This window comes from Salminus brasiliensis, chromosome 1 (genome assembly GCF_030463535.1).
Source record: "Salminus brasiliensis chromosome 1, fSalBra1.hap2, whole genome shotgun sequence".
In the NCBI taxonomy this organism is placed as follows: domain Eukaryota; kingdom Metazoa; phylum Chordata; class Actinopteri; order Characiformes; family Bryconidae; genus Salminus; species Salminus brasiliensis.
Window position 1 is genome coordinate 22,972,119 of NC_132878.1, and position 21,435 is coordinate 22,993,553.

Consider the following 21,435-nt stretch of genomic DNA (forward strand, 5'->3'; position numbering starts at 1 on the left):
CGGCGTGTGTTTTCCAGTTGGGCTATGGAGCGATAGTAGGTAGCTACGTGCCTTTGTGCACAAACGGCATCAGTGGTAGATGGCCTGCTAGGGACCGACTGATTGGACTGATTCACACTTCAGGAGGGAAAAGGGACCGTGTTCGGTTCGTGAAAAGCAGTGAGAATGCGGCGCAGGCTGACGGGCAGAGCCGTGCAGGCGCTGGGCTGCGGAGCCCCAAGGATCGTGCGGCTGCTGCTGCCGCCCGCATCACCCACGACCACAGTCGGTCTCTCTTCGACTGTGGAAAGCGGCGTTAACGCAAGGCTTCGGTCTACGTCGTCCGCTTCAAGCTACACGGAGCTGGCCAGAGAGAGATCTAAAACCGTGACTTCTTTTTACAACCAGTCGGCCATCGACGCATCCGCTGAGAAGGTAGCTAGTGCTAGCTGACCTACCTAACCAACGAGCACTAACTGTCTTGGCTGCGAGCGTGTTGAGGGAAGGTCCAGCCGTCCAGTGACTTACAGTATTGGCTGCCTTGCTGAAAGGATGGCAGCGCTGGCTAGCCTTTACGCTGCCCATTATATTGACATGTTTACAACGTCACAGCATTTTAATGTACCTCTATTAATGTTTTTATACTTTAATGAAGCTAAAATGTTTATTTTGCTGTTTTTAGGAAACACGTAGGACGACCTCTGCTCGTTAAGTGATCACGTTAGCTAGCTGCCCGTGTCACCAGCTATTTTTACTTAAATACGTTTAACCACAAAACGTCTGTAATCGTTATATCAGTAATATCAGTCCCCCACATATCATTGAGTGGCTCAAGCATGTGAATAGCATGCGGAGTCTGATATGCCCGGTACTACAGCTAGCTAGCTATCTAACGTGGGTACCCGGAGTACAATATCTGTCGGATCTGCCCTGTGTTGTCCCTGCCTGGTCGCTGGATATCAGGTAACGTTAAATTGCTGTAACGTTAGCGAGCAGACAGGGCACTGCACTGGCCCGTAGGTTGAGCTAAGCTAATTAACGTTAATGTTACGTGGTCGTCACTTGCCTGGCTAACTAGCTAGCTGTAGCAGTATGCTCAAAAAGACCAGCCATTGCTTACGTGCATGGGGATTCAAGATGAACACAATGCATTACGAAGCTGCCAGTGGGCGAAGAGCTCTCTAACAATACCCCAGCTGCCTACAAAAACTGTAGGTTGGCTGTTTTGATGGCATAAATGACATCAAGATATTCTTCCATCTTTTTTAACAGTAGCTAGGTCGGATGTTTAGGTAGCCCTAATTTACTTAACTAACGTAATGGAAAAAATATCCAAGTTAAAACCAAATAATGCATAAATCACCGTATCAAAGGGTAAAGATAAGGCAGTTAATGTGATAATTAATCAGTCGAATGTTGTTAGTATTATTTAGGAGCAAATAGTCGTGAGCTGAGTTTGTAGAAGTCATGAGAAACACAAGAAAACAAACTCCTATACTAGTTGAGTGTTGTACGCATGCGCAGTCGGTAGGTTTGCTCGATGGGTAGGACAAAATGTTAAAACAACCGCACCCCCCCCCCCCCCCCCTCCCCCTCACCCTCACCCTCAAATGGCCCCCTAAGGTCACTTCAGAGTAACGCAAAGGCCTTTGAACCTCGTTATCTCTCCTTTGGCAGCCTGAAAATACTATTTTTGTCGACGTTGCAAAACGCTTTGTGTATCAGCGAACAATAGCAGAGTGAGCAGCGATCTTCCACCAACCCAATGTCACAACGCACCATGAGTCCCCCACATGGGCTGGTGAGCGCAAGGTCAGCCAACACACCGAGCGCTTGCCTGAGATCACATTTGATTGGCTGGAGAGGAAGTTAATGCATACCTAATAAGTTGGCTATGTGGATTACTTCTCATATACCTGCTCATTATTATCATAACCTGTCCTGTGGTCAGCTGGACATAAACCATGAATGGTTAGTCCTTAAAACACTTAAAAGTAAAGATGCTTTGTAATGGATTATTGAGCAAGAAGCAAGAAGAATTCCTTTTGGGCCGTAAAGAACCGTGTTTGTAGCTGAAGTGAAGGCTCTTTAGGTTCTTCACACTTGCACATAATTCTTCCAAAAGTGTTTCTTCTATGATATTTCTCAAGGAGACAGCTTTTATTTCTAAGAGTGCAGTTAATCATCTTCAGGGAAGCATCCTCCACCTCACTGCTGGTGTCCTGGAATTAATTTCAACAGTTTTTTTAACCAATCTAATGTAACACGTGTCCTCAAAATGCTGTCATGCTGGAGATAGCTTTCACTTCAGACATTTATAGTTTTTCTTTTTAGGTTTTACTGTAGATTTTTACTACTGGACATTGGTACCCATGCAGTTTTCATTCATAAGATGGCCTAACCCACCCCTCCTGTCTTTCTGTCTTCTCAGCCTTCTGTTAGACTTACACCAGGCACCTTACTGTATGCAGGCAAATCTCCGGATGGAAACCATATCCTGGTAATTACAGCTTCTTTTATAACTAACCATTTTAAATGATTTAGCATTTGCTTTGGCTATGCAACTGTTTGCCGTCAAGCTGTGCTATCTATTATGACATGCTATGTATCACACCATTATCTCACATTAACTCATCATCTCATGTTCTTCAAAGATAATTTTGATATGCGTATTGTTGCTGTCAAGCAAAAACCCTGTTTCCAAAATGCCAACTTGACAGAAGGAAGGGAAAAAACCTTCTTAAATTTCTATGGTAAAGGTGATTTTATTCTAGGTCATTTTTGAGCACTTCTGTTGACCCATTCACCTTGGAATTTTGACCCTGTGTAAAGAACAACTGCCAGATTCAGATTATGTCAAAGTCAAAAACAGGGAAACTGGAGATGTAAGGTTTTTATGTGACTGGGACATGGTTGTTCCTTGGGTTGTTTACTATTGAAGGATATCTGTGGTGTTTACAGAGCAGTGCGAGGTATTTGCACAAGGAGCTGCCTGTGCGTATCGCTCACCGTATCAAGGGCTTCCGCAGCCTGCCTTTCATTATTGGCTGCAACCCCACCATCCTGCAAGTGGTGAGTACTTTGTCATGCCTACGTTTCAGTCTCTTCTGACGTCAGCATTAGTCAGTTGGTATCTTCTTATTGCAAGATCATGCTCAAGTATTCCTGGAAGAGCGTCACAGCAAGCCCAGTGACCGAGTTTGTGAATAAATAGAAAGTTTAACACGTTCATCTATATTTAAGCCCAGTGAATAAATTGAAAGTTTAACATGTTCATCTATATTTACATGTTGGCACTACTGACTTACTACTGCCTGTAAGGGTTTGGTCTTTTCTGTAACAGTTACTGTTAAAGATGCATAAGATAAAGATTAGCAATGTGAGGTTAAACATTAGTATAACCTTTTTTTTTATGTCTGACCTTAAGTTTCATATGAATGCCAAGTGAAAAAATAAATGAACGTAAACCATGCGCTGTGTCCACCTCTATTACTTGCCTGCATTATTAAACTAACCTGGATCTTATGCTTTTTTTTTATTTGTTAGCTTCTCTTTCATTTTAGGAATACAAACATTTATCTCTGAGGCTTTCTGTTTTAGTTTCATCATATTGCACTGCTGACTGAATGCAGAACACAGTGGCACAGTGGGCAGGCCTAGTAAAAATATGTCCCGGTGACCATTTAAGCAAGTGGAAGATGAACTGAATTCTTTCGTAGGACTTCTACTTCTGAGCCTCTTGGGCCATCTTGCATGCACTGCTGTTTTAAAAGGATGACCGATCCCCTCAGCTTAACAGTTGGCAAGGGGTTCTTGTCACGTACATAATTAATGGAATTATTTTTGCTTATTGTGGCAAAAAGAATCCTTGTTAAAATTGTTCTGTAAATTTTTTTTGATGCTGAATGTTGTGGTGAAACTGTCATTTTATTTTATTGACACTTTCAGTGTCATTAAGCTGAACTGAGCTTCTACATTCAACTTAATGAACAACAAGGCTGTACAGATGTTAATGTTCTGTAAATTTTAATATCATATCTGTACATAGTAGTTTGTATATAGATGTCTACTTGGGCTACATATGGATATGCTGTATTCATACCTGTAAAAGTACATATTTCTGATTAGTTTTTTTTTATTACAGCTTCATTACTTTTAGTACTTTTTTCCAAACTTATTCTTTATTCTATTTGTTGTTTACTTTATTTTTCTCTTAGTGTAATACTTGTTAACAGTCTGTTTGTTACATGACAGACTTGTGTTGCCCTCACCAAGTAAGATTCTTTGTATGTGTAACATACTTGGCGATATTATTATTATTATTATTATTAATAATAATAATAATAATAATATAGATAATATAGATAATAATAAAGAGATATTATGGTTCAGTGTGCTAGGCAACTGTCTTAAGGAGCCCATGGAATGAAAATCTTGGGATGCTCAAGACTGGGATGCTCAAACATGCAAGCCACCATATTTCTCTAATAGTTATAACTGAAACACTGAGTGTACTGAATATTACCACTAGCAGTACGAGCCTAATTGTTTGCATTATTTGGAATTAGGAAAGCCCCATTTTAAACTTTGTGAACGTTTAGGAGTTATTTGACATGAAACTGCCTAGGGAAGTCAGAGGCTACTTCTTTCCCTTTTTTGAGTGTGTAAGTTAGTATATGTCAATGTTTTGTAGAAAGTAAGGGAGTATGGTCACTTCAATGTTTAGGCCTATATGCCATGTTATACTTAATGTGGGCTGTAAAGCACTTCTTGAAAGTTATATGCTTGTTGTCTGGTCTGTTGGGACTCATTGGCCACAATGTATCTTAAAAATCAGGATAATCAAACCCTTAGATGAATCATAGAATGGCAATATAAAATACCTGACTGAAGTCATTTCACCCCATTTTGATGTGTGTGTATATTATAAGGAGATGTATGCCTGTGTGTTAATCCTCTATTTGTAACAGTTCTTTTGTGCCATTTTCTTGCTCACTTAAACCACAAATCATTTTTTATGTTTATTCAGACAGGTACAGCTTTCATTAGTGCAGTAGAAGTACAGTCACAGTTACAGCACTTTTACAAATGAACCCAACTGAGAGATATGAGTTCCTCTGTGTACAGTTTGTCTTGGGCTGCTTTCACAAAGAGGCTCCTCCCTCCTTACAGCTTGTTTACAATGAGAGTCTTTCGTCTCGATGAACTTTTACCTACATCCTTCCTGCACTGAACTTGACACTCTAGGAAGTGAAATTGGCCTAATTCTTTTTTTTTATTTTTTTTTATCTTGTGTGTTCTCTTTTTTTTTTTTTCTCAGAGCAAGAGCCTTTTATTCCAGAGATTCTTCAAACATACCTTAGTTTTTGACATCAGGTGTTCTGTGTATGCTAGAAATATAGTTTCACCCCTCTCTCCAGCGCTTTTGGTGACTTGTTAAATTGGCCAGGCTTTATGCAGAGACATATTTACTAGACAGCAGATGTTTATGCTTAAATTCAACAAAGTCTGAGGGTTGTTCTGCAGTTGTTAACTTTTAAACACTTGAACTAGCATTAAGCTGTTTTCCAGTTCCTTCCTTCATCTTATGGTAGTTCCTGGAACCCCAAAAGAATGCATAACATGTGTATAAGAGTGGTTATGAGCACAATTCCTTCAACGTTCCTGATGTGCAGCAGCATGGCAGCTGTGGGCCCCATTGGTTCTTTGAACTGTTCGTTCGGCATGTAACCCTAATTTTCTTTGTCCTGCAGCACGAGCTTTACATCCGAGCGTATCACATGCTGAGCGACTTCCCAGCGGTGAGTACCCGCCCCTAGTCCACATCTATGCATGTACACTCAGGCCCAAGGGTCAGGTCAAGTTCATAATGTGCTTTTAGACCTTCCATAATTAAAACGTGTCGTATGTGTCCTGCTGTAACTGGAGAGGCGACCAGAGGCTGTGCTCAGAAGGACTGCCCCTTCTGGAGCAACATCTTATCCTGTGTTGACTGTGTAAAATGATTGCTCATGGGAATTTTCTAGAGTTGTGCAAGGCTGTGGGCAATGGGCATGGCTATACTAGCGATGATGATTTCTGGGTTCTGAAAGTAACATGAAAAATGATTTATGAAGCTCATTCTCTGGGTGAATTAAAGCCTTTCTCAGCCTTTCTGTTGTTCTCTTGGATGTTAAAAGTACTTGTCAGCTGGTTTATTGCAGAAGCTATTGCAGGGTAGGGGTGGGCAACGTTGTGATGTGATCTCATTTAATTATTAGCTTTTTAGAGTATAATGCAGGCATTGCCAGTACCACTGTCTGCTACATTTTACATTTAAAATGGTTTGAGGCTTAGCAGTAGAGGTAGGCATAATGTAAATATTTTATTTAGTTTTTGAACACTAGTTTTCAGAGCATATTATATGCTCTTTAAAGATTGACTTGGTTCTGTTTAATTAAATGCGTTGCAGCAAATTCTGAAGAAATGTAATTGTTCTGCTAAAACGTTAAAATGAAACGTTATGATTCATGCCATGCATTGTGGCTGTTATGTTTTTGTCATATTGTTTTTCACTAGTTTTGGGTATTCTTGAATGACGTGCTGGGCTTTCCACTTTTCTTTAGATTAAAGACCAGGAAACAGAGGCTGGCTACAGCAAGCTTGTTCAGCAGCTCCTCGATGACCATAAAGATGTGGTGACCATGCTTGCGGAGGGCTTCAGGGAGTGTCGAAAACATATCCAAGTAAGGGAGCCTGTTCTTCCAGTGCACTTTCTTTTTGTTCAGATATTGACATGTTATGCAATTTTGATTAAAACCGTTTCAAGAGTTCAATGTGCTCTCGGCCCCTATAAATGATGTGCATGTACACTACATCCAAATGTTTGTGGATACCCATTTTGATGAATTCAGTCAGCTACTTTAAGTTGCATCCATTGCTGATACAGATGTGCAAATGCATGTGCACATACTCTGCTTGTTAACTCCTTGTAAAGAAAGAATTGCTAGTAGACTAGGACTCTCTAAAGCAGATAAACATGAAGCCATTGGCACCATGTCTACTGCCAGACTAGAGGCATATAAAGCTCCCATCATTGAGCTGTGGAGGAGTGGAACTGTGTTCTCTGGGATGCTACTGCTTCATCCAATACTTTTGGGAGGAGTTGGGGATAAGGTGTGGTGGTGATCAACTTTTGTTGCCGAATGCAATCAAATCCTCACAGCAGTCTAGTAGAAAGCCTTCTATGGACAGTAGTGACACTTACTCCAACAAAAACTATTGTATGTCCTTGTTTACCTGACAAGTTCCGACATTATGAACAATAACTGTTTTTTATTTTTTTGTTGTTTTTTTGACAGGATGAGACACTGGTTCGTAATTTCTTAGATACAACGCTGACGTCACGCCTGGGAATTCGTATGTTGGCCACACACCATCTATCCCTCCATGAGGAAAATGTATGTTTCTTGCTGCTGGATTGTGCTTTTTCTTTATTTCTCCAGAGATATTGCAGGAATTAATTGTTTTGGTTCATTTGAACGTGTGGCTAACACAAGCTTTTTAAAATATTCCCATGACCTACATAGAGACGCTAAATATAATTTTTTCAAGGCATGACTTGGAACACACAGGAGTTTCACCTTCCCCACCCCTCTATATGAATGTCAGACGAGAGGTAACGTCTGTTGGTTTTGTTAATCTAAACAGTACTTTCCACACTAGTTTCACTGTGCTTCCCTAAAATCAATCTTAAATCAAGCTGAATCTGTTTTTCCAGATGATTATTCACTCTGGAATGATCACTTTCAGATTTGTAAAAACTATTTGTTTATAAATTTCTCATCTGTAAGCACTGAATTGTAAGTACCTCCCCAAACTCTGGTAATCCAGCTCTAGTAGGACTTTAGTTGCAGGACTGCAACAACCACAGCATCCTGTTTTCCCCTCTCTATTGGTTACTCCCTAATCCCCAAGTTACTCAGTCATCTTTCAGTTGGCAGCAAAATATTTGTTAGTTGCTCAACACTGTGTCATATCTGTAATGGGATTGTGATGATGGACCTGTGACAACATCATTGCCCAGCTCACTGATCCAGAGACTCAGTTTGGGCTGAGTAATGATTTACATATTCCTGAGCCACTTGATGTAATGAGTGCTGTTTTTGTGAACCCTGGTCCTTTAGTTATATATAGTGTGTGTATATATGCATGCACACATACACTTTGAAACCTGTTACTGTCCAATTACTATGGACTAATCCTGGTTCTCCCGAAATGTTCATTTCCTGTTTATTTCCTGTTCCCATCCAGTGCTAGAACTTTCCAGTCATATGATGCTACCAGTCCTAGGAGGGTGAAGCTGTGCTTCCTCTAGTTTTGTTAAATCAGCTAACTGAGGCCTGTGGTGGCTAGCGCTGAGTGATGGTGGGAGAGGAAGGGCGGTTGTGCTCTTTGGGCTTTTGTGATGTGTCTGGAAGGTTGAAGGAATGTTTGATAAAGACTGTGGCTATTATTAATTGGAGGCAGGTGGTTGCCTGTATTCATTAGTCTCTACGTCACTGCGTGAGCGAACAGAAATTGTCTGTAGAAATTCTTAAATGTTGTTTGGTATTTAAAGAATGCTTGGTGAGATTGAGGATTAGCGTAGTGCTGAGCAAAGAGGCTCCATACGGTATTATTACATAACAAATAACATTTTAAATACTAGTAGGTTAAAATGGGCTTTTTAAATCCTGTCTTACTCATTAACTTCTTGACTTGCGCATTATTAATTATACTCTTGTTTATCTTGTTTAGCCTGACTTTGTGGGGATCATTTGTAGACGTCTGTCTCCTAAAAAGATAATTGAGAAGTGGGTGGACTTTGCACGGTAAGCGTTTTGCTCTATCAGTTTTTTCCAGTCTTTCTCTGCCATATCTCTTCTACCTCTTTCTTCTCATGTTTACAGCCACTGTTTAATCTTATTTACCGCCTTACGTTACCTGTGTTTGCATTGCCGTAGTAAGGCTCTGCTTTGTGGTACTAATGATGTTACATCTGTTAAATTAAAAAACAAACAACCAAAACAGCTGCCACAAAACATTAGAAATGCACCATACATACCTTACCAATCCAAAATTTCATATTTACATTTATGCTTTTTGTCAGACACTTTCATCCAGAGTGGCTTGTGTTTGAATCATGTTACACAAATGTAGTGTTGGGAGTCATGCCAAAAGACTCTTATTGGTGTAGTGTAATGTGCTTGCCTGGAATTGGAATTGAATCATATTTATGATGCTACACCAACAAGCAATTTTAGTGAAGTTAAAATTTACATATTTCTCTCCTACCCAAACGTACTCGGCCTGCAAAAACCTGCACATTTTCTGAAGTTTGTTTTAATTATTTATTTATTATTATTATTCATTTTTTCAGTTTTGCACTGGAGCTACTAGTAGATTATCATGGAATTCTTGGGTTATAATCAATAGAATCCTGTATGGATCAACCGCCATTGTCGGTCATCACACATTTGCCTAAGATTGCAGTTTACAGTTTAAGTTTATTGCAGTTTAGGTATTCTCAAATAAGCTCTCTTGTGTAGTTACTGAGACTAGTATGTCGATGTTGAGGGGGATACTGTATAGCCTGATAATGATTATTATTATTGTTATTTCTGTTATCCTGTGTAAGCCCTGGTAGTGAATAGACCGTAATGAGTTTTTGCATCTGTTATTGCTGTTATTGTTATTGCTAAGATATTTTTAGGTAGGTTGGTCCTGTTGATCCGCGTAATTTTTCCAACCCATGTCCGTGTAAACAAAGTAAATGGTCTGACCTTCTTTTTGTTGCTATGTGCAGAACTGAGTCCTTAAACATCCCAGTCTAAAGCACAGAGTGGCCCTAAACAGAGAACATGGAACATATACAAAAAAGGGAAGTTACCATATGAGGGATGACTCTGTTCAATCACTGTTCCCACAAATGCAACAAGTCTGCAGTTGGCAGACTGCAGTGTATTTTTTTTGTTTAAACAAAAATGCAATACTACAGTGCTTTGGCAGTTTTGTAATCTCCTGAACCTTCAGTAAAGACATAGTCTTGACTGTGCACAGTGTTTTTTTTATAAGACTGTAAAGCAGTACACTGAGTGCAGTCCGTGATTGTAATGGGTGGTGTAATCAGTAGTCTGTGTCCTTCTGGACAGTGTAAGACTGAGCACACTACAGTACTTGCAGTGCAGTACATGCAGAAAATACTGAACAGTGCTGGAGAGACAGTACAAACAGTCATAAAAATAGTACAGTGGCATTGCTAATATCTGTTTTATAGTTACAGTATGACACAGTTTATGCAGACTGAAGGTCAGCTCCTCCTCTCCCCACACACACTTGTGCACATACTGTTCCTGCGCCGGGCCATGAAGGCATTTGCAGCTGCTATGTAAATACACTGTCTGCTTGCCTGCTTGAAAGCCTATGTTCACAGATCTTCATCGGTGTTCTGCTAAACTCCATCTCAATACGATAGGGATCCTCAGGGATTTTGGGGCAGCGCTCCTGCTCTCAGTAAAACAGAACATGATTGACTGCACTGGAACAAAAGGGCTATAATGGCCATCTTCAGAGTCCCAGAGCTGGCACAGATGAGTCAGCAAACCCATCCTTTCTCCCCCTCCTTTTCCTTTTCAGTCCCACAGTCAAAGCCCAGCTTGTAAGCCTGCCTGATCACATATAATACACTGAGAGTGCGCGCCTCCCAGTTACGTGCTACTGGGTCACGTAGACACCGGGTTTGCCAGTTCATAAAAACACCTACATTTGTAGCTACATTCATTGCCCATTACATCAGGTCTACCCACTCTTTGTAGGCATACAGTTACTGACAGGAGCCTGTCTGTTGCCGTGCAAATTTACTCCTCCTCTATCCTGTTCATTCATGTAGCTTCACTGCTGACCAGATATTCTTTTGGTTGCCCCTTCTTGGCAGGGCAGGAATGCTGGCATAGTAGCATGTGTAGTGCTGGAGTGTATGAGACACTGGAGTTTTTACACATGACCAGATCACTGCTGGGTTGAGAAGTCCACCATTCATAAATGTTCAGCTGTTCTGACCAAAAAAAAAACCCACAAGCGATGGTATGTGGTTGTGGGGTGTTTGTTTTTTTGTTTAGTTTTTTTTTTATTTTAAATAATATAAATATTCTTAAAAATATTGCACAGTGTGGCTTTGGTCCATACCTGGTCCTGTTGTAGACGTGAGGATTCCTTGATTAACAAGAGCCATCTGGATTTAAAGTGAATGAAAGGCTTACAGACAAGAGATTAATTTGGAAATAACATGGTCCAGACCTCTCTGGCATGACAGCACAGATGACCCTGAACAGAGCCTTACGCTTGTCCTTAAGTGACATGTTTAATTTCTTATGGTATGCTGAGAGCACAGCCATTGTTCAGTGTGTGTTCATATTTGTTTTTTGGGTTTTATTTATATATATACACTATATATATACACTATAACTGTTTCTTGCCTTTGCAGACGGCTTTGTGAGCACCAGTATGGAAACTCTCCACGGGTTCGAATTAATGGCCATGTGGCGGCCCGTTTCCCCTTCATCCCTCTTCCTCTGGACTACATACTGCCTGAGCTGCTGAAGAATGCCATGAGGTAATGATGTCAACTAGGTCAAAGGGCCCAAACAAGGCCGTGAGTTATAAGAGGTTGACTGCAACCATATACACTCTTGGTGTATTGATGCTTATGAGAACGTTAAACAAGGCTTGTTAGTCAGATGTGCCAGTAGATTTTCCAGTGTTAACAGTGACCAGGTTCCTTGTTTAAATACATATAACGTCTATATACAAATGACCGTTTTGAGGAAAACTTAACAGTTCAAGTGTTCCTGCCATTTTTTTAAATTATGTGGAAGAAGAGAGTAGATGGACATTATAAAGTGCTTTTGCCTTTATGAACCTAGCAGTCAGATATAATCGTGCAATTATTGGGTGCCATTTAATGGCTTTTTCTCTTGCAAATGTCAGAAACCAAGACGCTGTTTTCCTTGTTTCAAGTCAGTGTATCATTTAAAATATTTTTGAAGCTGTTATTTTAAGGTAGAGTTGCTACATAATGTTGCTTTAAGCCTCTCTGGCCTGTTATGTTGATGCTTTTCAGTGCAAGAGTGTAATTGTGTGAAATTTGTTCAATTCTTTTGTTACCCTGCTGAGATAACCTGCAGGTTGCCATGTGGAAAGTGCTTGTTGACTCTGTTTCCCACCCCAGTGCAGCTCTTGGCTTTATCTACAAGGGGGTTTCTGACAAGTGGGGTCAGGGTGACCTAACATGAGCTTTTTTTGCCACAGGTCGTTGCCTCCTTGAATTGTTTAGAAATCTTGGCACCGCTGAAATTAGGCTAAAAGTCTTTGCTACTACACCAACCAGCTGCTGTGTCTACTAAAATTGTTTATGCCACAGGTTCCACCCGCCCTCTTTGAAACAGAAAAAGCAATAATAACCTCAGTAGGTTTTGCATCTTGCAACAAAGTCAAGTAGCATAATGCAAGGCAATGGAACATACTGAATAAAAAGGGAAGTGTCATGGAAGAGCTCTTAAAACCACAAAACAAAAAAGTATAGGACAAACAAAAATTGAAGGAGGGGGGTGGTGTGCACATGAGATTTAGCCATTTTAAAAATGGTTAATCAACAGTATTGAGGCAGTGTAGTCCAGGTATTTGGAAGTAATGTGAGGTTTTGAACTTCAATAGTAAAGGAAAAAAGAATGCCTATGATCAGTTTAAGGGCCAGGTACAGAATTTCTGTTGAAGAGTTTGTTTAACTGTGCCTGCACCTGTTCACTTGTTCTGTGTGGAGTGTCAGCTTACCAGGGCAGCTTTTGTTAGCATTGAACAAGATCTGGTATTCAATGAATATATTTGGTCTTATTTTGAAATGTTTAGGTTGAATGTAGTAATGGCAGGGTTTAAACATTGTGATGAATTGCAGATATAGGTTGTAAATAAGCAGAAGCGAGAACAGAATGTGTTACGATGGTGTGTATGTGTTCATAATTGATCAGTGTTGGAAGTGTAGCATCTCTTAGGGTTTAAAGAGAAACCTGTGATTTCCTGTCACTCATGGCAACTAGTCCTGCTGATGTGCCTGTGTGACGATAAGAGCGCAGACTGGGAGCAGACTCTTTGTCATTGTTCTGGTGAGGGAACGGCGTGTCCTTGGCAACAAGCCCCAGCTTGAGGTTTTCAACTCCAGCTTCCCTTGAGGTTTTGTTTAGTAGACGTCAGAGTAACCACTGCTCTGGGACCAGGGGTTAGTCTTAGTGGCTGACTTCCTTCCCATAGGATTGAGTTCTAGTGCTAATTGTAAATCAGTATCAATTTCAGACCCCAAACCAAGATGGTGAAACTCCTCTTTCAGGCTTGTTTGCTTAGGTCCAGCATTCAGAGAGGATCTTGACGGGTTTAATCTAGGATTGTTGTAAAGTCAGGCTTTTGCAGAAGTCTATTATTGTGTGAGGTTTGTTTAGTTCAGTTTTGCAATAGAGCTTTGAGGCTAATGAAGCTGTAATGGAAGCTTGGTCCATTAGCTATTTAATATGGCTCTCAAGTTTATTTATTTTTTTAATACTGCCATTCGGCAGACAGTTTAATTCGCTTTCTATACTTTTTAGTACTTTTTAATTTTTCATTCTATCCAAAATACATGTCCCAAGTCTGTGGTTTACCATTGACACTGCTGTTTAGTCCACTACAATTGATCAGTGTCCAGACCCTTGGCCCTTGTTGTTGGCGACAGCTAACAGTTTTTAATGTTTTGCCATAGCATTGTGCTTTGCTTGTTTGTGTTGCAGTGATTTATAGGACCAACAGACCAACAAAAAACTATTTGATTTGTTATTTGATTTGTTTGATTTTATTTATTTATTATTATTATTATTATTATTATTATTTCTTTTCATATTAATTAGATGTACTATTGGAACATTTTAAGGTGTGCATAACCATTTCCATTCATACCCCTGTCCATATGTCCATCTGTCCCTGAATCTCTGTCCAGGAAAGCCTTTTTTACTAGATTATATTATTTGTGTGTGTGTGTGTGTGTGTGTGTGTGTGTGTGTGTGTGTGTGTGTGTGTGTGTGTGTGTGTGTGTGTACTCTTGCCAGCAATCGGTGCAACTTTATGGTAGCTGAAGAGGTGTCCACAAACCTGTAGTGTATTATGTTCATGTTTAACCTATTTATATTTCACTTGTTCTGTAGGGCCACAATGGAGAGCCACTTGGACACCCCTTACAACGTACCAGATGTTGTGGTTACCATTGCCAACAACGATACTGACTTTGTCATCAGGTGAGCGTATGAGCACTTGGTGAACACTGGGCTTAGTTGCAGGTCATGCTGCCCACCACAGTTTGTTCTTTTTGTCAAGTACTATATGGTGACCAGTTGGCTTGCTGAGGTAGCTGAATGAATGAGTGAATGGATCAACTGAGGGTATCTGTATGGTTCTCAGGATCAGTAAGGCCGAACTAATGGATCTCCTTAGCAACTCGAAAGGAATGGAACGGTTATGTAACTATTCACCTTAGCCCTTATTTGTGGGTGAAGCTGTTCATTAAACAGAGTGCTGTCATTATGGAAAAAGAAGTCCATTAACCTGTCGTGGACGGACCATGGCCAGCTGTCTTGAGTAGTGATAAAATCTATTTGTGCTGAGCAAATTTTTACTCACGCATGCACACTATTTGTCCAACCATGCACTACCATGCATATTAACTGCTTATTGCACTACATTCCATTCTGCATGTATTTACATTTCAGTCCAGAGTGGGCTTGGAAAAAGCTTTAAGCAGATGGAAGATTTTGCCATTTAGAGCCTAAGTGCTATGTTTGCTGTAGATCTGTGCTGGCCACAGCGTTTTAGTGTGAAGGGGAGGTGTTTGACTGCAGCCATTTTGAGTCTTTCTCTACAGTTCACTGAATACAGTGTTTAATAATTTGTAGTTTGAATGGCTGCCATGGGACAGCATTAAAGTTACTTGGATGGTCAGTATGGTGGGTGTCGGTCATTGTAATTCTTTGTTCACCTGGACATATGGCTAACCATAATACAGCTCTTTTTCCCACAGAACCATTTCAGAAGTTTGGTTCATTATCTTTCTAGACTTTACTAGAAATGGCTTACTAACTATACACTACTTATGACTGTAGTTTAGAGCAGGGCTAAATTGATATAAATATTTAATGACCTGTAGTAAGGAGCTAAAACCTGAACCTACACCTAATCTGACACTAAGCAGTAACGGAGTTAATGCGTTTCCATTTCTGTAGGTGTTCTGTACATGCATGTCTGTTCTAGGTTAGTTTTGGATCTTTTTACATTGTACTTTCAACCATCATGATGTGCTGAGTTTAATACAAGTGTGCAGATGGTGACTAGCACTTTTTAAGGACTAACATACAAACATGAAACTATAAAAGTATTAAAAAATGTCAGGTTTCCCCACCTTATAAGTGCATGTTGTATTATGTTAAACAAATATTGGTGCATTATTGGCAGGTGTTTGCTGCAACAGGTAAATTGCTGTACAGGTATAGAGCAGGGTTCATTCTTTGGCTAATGTAGCTAAAAAGATAAAAGGTAAACTAAAGGCCATTTGTCATTCTGGCCTAACAAGCAGACTAGGGTAGGCATGTGTGCCTTTCTGTGTGCTTCTTTTTGAAAATGTTTAATTAGTAGATAGTAGATAAAAGTGTAGTCATTTCAAATGTGTCCTGTATTAACTGTGGGATACAGAAGTGCAGAACTTGCTCTTATTTGACTATTATTGTGCAGGATCTCTGATCGTGGTGGAGGCATTCCACACAGTATAATGGATAAGGTGATGGACTACCATTTCAGCACAGCAGAGCAGAGCACGCAGGACCCACGCATGAGCAACCTCTTCAACACCATGACCAACAGCGGCCCTCAGTCTGGCCCCATGCATGGGTAATGTGTGACTTATGCCACCTTTTAATGTTCCCTAATACTAAAAGAATATTACAATAAAATAACATTACCTTGCAAACATATACATATATACTTATATACATACTAATGCATACATACATGCATGCATACTAATCTTTTTTTTTTTGTGGCCACAATAAGATTCTAGGTTTGGGCTATTTTAATACTCCAAGACACTTGAAGACAAGTTTTTGGAAAAAAACAAAAAAAAACAAGGTTTTGTTGCCTGTATTCAACTACTTATTCCTCTTGTCTGGGGATGTGACTGGGGCTGGAGTCTTGTACATTTTGCTGATTTCCCTCTTGCACAACAATTGTTTTAAGTATTCAAGCAGTTTAAATCCCCAAACTGTGCAGGAACCTGACCCTCCAGGACTGGAGTTCACCACCTCTGTTTTGGTCACATTGAGTCTGTTTTTAAATTCAAAAGAAGGATCAAATAAAGTTGATCTTTGAGATGTTTTCATTGAGTCAGTAAAAGTATGCAAATTTCAGAATTGTGCACAATAAATGTATTAATTGTATTAGCCATGTTCGTCTAGTTAACTCTATTTTAACAACAGCTTGAAAGCCATGTCCAAAAGAAGGCAGATCATTATTGCTGGTTTTTCTTTTGTTTGTTTGTGTGGGTTTTTTTTTTTTTTTTTTTTTTTTTTTTTTTTTTTTGGCAATTGGTCAGTTATCTGGGACTTGGTAAATGTTATTGCACTGTGCTTATGTTTTAATAAGCTATATTTGGTATGTAATTGTTGCTCAATGTCAGCCCTAAATAGTGCCAGTCAATATTTGCCTGTCTGCTGGTTGCAGCACAGTGGCATCCTAGTTATTTGATCACATCAGAGTGAACAGGTCAACCCAATCCAGATTGGACCAGTTTGTCTGCAGGGGTTTGGCTTTAGTATAACAATACTGCCCCCTCTTTCAGCTCTGTCTATATGACTGTCATAAAAGCTCATGCAGTGACCTACACCATTTTAAATGTCCAGATCAACAGTTAAACCTTGTGCTGCTTCTGGCTAGATATTATTTGCACTCTAAACAGAAAGAATTCTATTGAAAATGTTCAAATGACTTTTACACAGAATAGTGGAAGTCTTTGTGATGCCAAATTAAACCATTTTAAGTTTTAGGTTCTTTTAAAGGGCAGCATATAGGGGTTTGTCTTTATATATGAACTTGTATATGAATTTATTTCTTTATATTTTTTATTTTAACATCTATTAATAAAACCCAGGGCCAGTTTAACATACAATGCCAAGAGTGTCACTGCTGTTTTAAGGTGTCTGACAAACGTATAAGAAGTCTGATTCTGTACTGCAAATTACTTTTCATTATTTAATGAGTGTGTATTCTGATAATTATTTTAGTAATTGGCAAAGCAATAAAATGGTCTGAATTCCAGATTAACAAACTCTTTTAAAAGAACGTAAAATGAATACAAGACCCTGCATTTGCATAAATGTTATTTTTATTTTGTCTAATAACTGTTATGCACTCTTTCATGGGTTTTTATAGTCCCATTCTTGGTGTTAATTAAAGATGATTTAATCTTTCTTCTGTTCATAGGTTTGGTTTTGGTCTGCCCACCTCTCGAGCGTATGCAGAATACCTGGGAGGTTCCTTGGCCATCCAGTCCATGCAGGGCATTGGCACGGATGTATACCTGCGCTTGCGCCACATCGATGGCAAGGGAGAGAGCTTCAGAGTGTGAAACGCAGCAGTCTTTGCCCAGTGACTTTGCCAATCACAACCGAGTGTTTTTGAGAGTTCATATGGAAGCACTACTTCTAACAACTTCAGACAGTATCCCATGTCTCCTACAGATGTTCACTATGTCTGTAAAGTATTCATTTAATTTAGCTGCCACCCCCCCCCCCTTTCACGTTTTCTATTTTTTCTATTTTTATATATACTTTTTCTCTTTTTTAAAAAAATCTTACATGAAAGTGTCACACAGTGTTTGTTTATGTAATGGGAAAGGTTGTTAAAGGTGACTTTATGCCCCACAAGTAAACAGTTCTCTGGGGTCTTAATTAAAATATGAGACCCTCCTAAAACAACCTTGTTCAGAATGGCAGGTTTGGATGCCTGTGATAGTCAGTGATGGTCACTTCTCACCCCACCCTTCTCTTTATTCAATACTCTTCTTTCCTACACATTCTTTAGACTTCTAAGTTTAGTCTTATTTGTCCCACCCGCTAGCCGATTAACCTTTTACTTTACCTTGAGTTCACATCTTTCTGTTTCTCTCCACTGTGATGCACATTTTACTCGGCTGCAGTTTGCCACAGACGGACGTATGGAATCCTCTGTTAGGAAGTATCGTGGTCAGCCCTGCATTGTACTGACTTAGGATGCAGTCAGATACAGAGTGGTTTGTATACATGGATGCGACCACAGCGGTTCCCGTGCTTGGGTCTAATCCTTGTGGTTCCGGGTCTTGTGAGTTGGGGGAGAATGTTGCACCTTTTTCCTCAAGCCCGGTGAAGATGGTTGGATAAGGGTGGTGCTAGTATAGTTTCAATGAATCTGAATCTGAACAGCATGGTAGGTAGGCACTCTAGATAAACAAATGTATGTGCGCCAGCACTAAACAAGAGACCCTTTCATAAAGCCTCTTTTGAAAATTGTTCACTGTGTGGGAGATTGATTCCTTCTCACACACCTCTGGTAAAAGATGTTGTCTTGCTTACACTGACTTGAACTCTCAACACTTGGTTTGCCTTTGGATAGTGGCTGAACTTGAACACCTCAGAGCCATTTATTCCCCAAATGGCAGAATCTAAGGGAGCCTCTGCTTGAACCGAGAATGAAACGCTTGCAATTGCAGTTACTGGTCGTCCTCTCTGACATAAACCTGAGGAAAGTTTCACTGCCTTATGGACAGAATCGAAATACCCTGCCCTCACTCGGCATCTGTCCAGTGTTCAATAATGCTAGCTTTGGTATTTCATGTATGTATCATACCAGATTAAGATTTTATGTAGCTTTTATGTTTGGCATGGCATGGGTTTGTTGACCCAATTTAAAGATACAGGATTTTTTTTTTTTTTTTTTTTTTTTTTTTACTTTTTAAATCGTCTTGTCAACCTCTCCAAGAATAGATAATTAAAGATAAATGCATCATTATAAATGTCATGTTTGAAAGGATATATGCTGTTAAGCTCTCTTCTGTAGAGATGTTGTTTGGCTGAGTTAGATTCAACTCACATTCCAAGAGCGGTCACAGAGATTATAGTCACATGAGAGATTTCTACTGAGATGTCTTGTGATTATTTGGTCTTTGGTTACAGCTGGAGGTAGGGCAACTTGAAGGGAACCTCCAGCATTTTTGTGCCGCAACTATAGCTTGCGATCTGTTACCACAGGCTACTTTGACTCAAAACACTATTACAATAGATGTCAATGAGCAGGTGCATGTTTTGAGTCTAAAGGGTCTCTGTTGCAAGGAAAATGCAAGTGACTGTTCATGGCCATCAGCCATACAGATTTTTGATGAGATTTGATGGACAAATGCAGTCTGTTAACAATGACCATAATATGCAATGTGGTTTGCATCGGTGAATAGTGGTTAACAGTTAAGATTTCAGAAATGGCTCAGGGGACTTGGTGTACTGAAGATTTAAAGGAGGTTTGTTGTCCAGGTTTGCCCTCTACTGGTTAAACATGAGTATTAACTTCAGCTCTTAAGCTATTGAAGTGGTTGGTGGTAAAGTGATGCTGTAGATGAATGTTCTGAAGCGTAATGACAGAAAACAGACTAACACGCACATAAGTTTGATGTAAATATATGGCCAAATTATGGCACAAGGTGTCTAGAATGATGTGAGGAACGGGATCATTTTATTTGATTTTTATTATTTGTTATTTGCTTTGTCGTCCCCCCCCCCCCCCAATACATGCCAAATCTGCCTAGGTTTTTTTGGGGCATTATAAAAGTCTGAGAAACTGCCTGCCTCTCGTGTGTTTTTCTTTTCTAGATAAAGATGCAAACAGCATATGGTCACTGCACAAAATCAATACTCAATCAAAACAGCCATCCTTTCCACTGTGTGACTACACCAATAGAAATGCTCCAGATACACCAGTTACATTGCTCTGCATTAACAGTTAGGAACTATTTGGTATTTTGCAGCATCTTGTAACTGTGTTGAAGTCAGTAAGTCATTCATGTATTTGGGGGTGGGCTTATTTCTCATGTTTAGACCACAGCACTTAAGTGTTCTTAATTCACAATTATCAAGAGAGGGTGAAGTAGACTACACGCTGAAAACAGAAAAGAGTCAAACTATTGTAAGTGGTCTGCATGCTCTCTTCATGAGTGCAAGGCCTATTTTTACAAGGTGATGTAGCCTTTTCCCAGTGTCGCTGCCAAAATCCTTTTATTTGCGAAAGACCTGAGACTTGTCACGTTAAATTTCAGACACCGACTCACAGCATAGAACAATCATCATAACATTTACATATGAGGAACAGCTCTGGTGTCTTTAATGGTGGAACTTGAACAAGTCAAGCACAAAGCAAGGTCTTTCAGACCTCCTTAATTCCTCACAGCAGTACCAACAGTTGTTTAAAATCTCTACACAATCTAATCTCACCTATTGTTTTTCTTTAAGTATGTTAATATGGGAAGCTATTCAAACCCATACACAAAAGGCTGAACAATACAAAACCTGATATACACACCAATGATATGCACAGGTTTTGATGAGAAATTGCTATACATTGTAGACACCTGCTCATTCATTGTTTCTTCCTATTTAACTGTCTCTACTGTCCAGGGAAGGCTTTCTACTAGATGTTGGAGCATTACTGTGAGGATTTGAATGCATTCAGTGACAAGAACATTAGTGAGGTCAGGATGTTGGACCATCCCACTTCCTCCCTAACTCATCCTAAGATAACATAATCCTTTATTAGTCCCACAGTGGGGAAATTCTCAAATTCTCAATGTGACCCTTGTCAATCCTAAAAGTATTGGATGGATCATCATAATTCCATAAAGAGAACACAGATTCACTGTTCTACAGCTCATTGAGCTGGGGGGCTTTATACCCCTCTAGCCCATGCCCAGCATTATGTATGGTACCATTAGGTTCATGTTTATCGGCTCCAAAGAGTCTTATTCTATTGGCAATACTTCTCTACAGAGAACAGACAAGCTCTGTGTGTGCATTTTCACATCCGTGTCTGTGTAATTTAAAGTAGTTGAATGCATTCATTAGAAGAGACGTATATACACCTAATTGAGTAGGCCCTTGTGTGGCCATAACATTTCTGACCATTTCTGACCAAAGACATTAGCAGCAGATCCTTTAAGTCCTGTAAGCTGTGAGGTGGGCCACTGTGGATCACATCAATGAGCCTTAGGTACTCAGGTAGTCTCTCTCTTAAACCATTTTTGGGAGGACCACTGCATACCAGATAAACCCCACAAGACTTTCCATTTCAGAGATGTCC

The 21,435-nt window shown here is 39.8% G+C and overlaps 1 protein-coding gene across 1 annotated transcript; it reads left to right on the plus strand.

The window, feature by feature from the left end:
• The first annotated feature begins 16 nt into the window (after positions 1 to 16).
• On the plus strand, positions 17 to 19,926 carry bckdk (branched chain ketoacid dehydrogenase kinase). The gene is made up of 11 exons (XM_072674660.1): positions 17 to 414; positions 2,411 to 2,479; positions 2,941 to 3,051; positions 5,733 to 5,780; positions 6,585 to 6,704; positions 7,320 to 7,418; positions 8,758 to 8,831; positions 11,483 to 11,611; positions 14,223 to 14,312; positions 15,799 to 15,954; positions 17,542 to 19,926. Exons 1-11 carry the CDS (start codon positions 166 to 168, stop codon positions 17,684 to 17,686), a joined length of 1,290 nt encoding a protein of 429 aa, XP_072530761.1. The 5' UTR covers positions 17 to 165; the 3' UTR covers positions 17,687 to 19,926.
• The last annotated feature ends 1,509 nt before the right edge of the window (positions 19,927 to 21,435 follow it).

What these genes read in the sequence shown, in the direction of transcription:
- bckdk (XM_072674660.1), top strand. Translation starts at nt 166, where the DNA reads ATGCGGCGCAGGCTGACGGGCAGAGCCGTGCAGGCGCTGGGCTGCGGA. An exon ending in AAGTGGGTGGACTTTGCACG is followed by an intron (nt 8,832 to 11,482) that starts GTAAGCGTTTTG and finishes TTGCCTTTGCAG; the next exon opens with ACGGCTTTGTGAGCACCAGT. An exon ending in GATACTGACTTTGTCATCAG is followed by an intron (nt 14,313 to 15,798) that starts GTGAGCGTATGA and finishes ATTATTGTGCAG; the next exon opens with GATCTCTGATCGTGGTGGAG.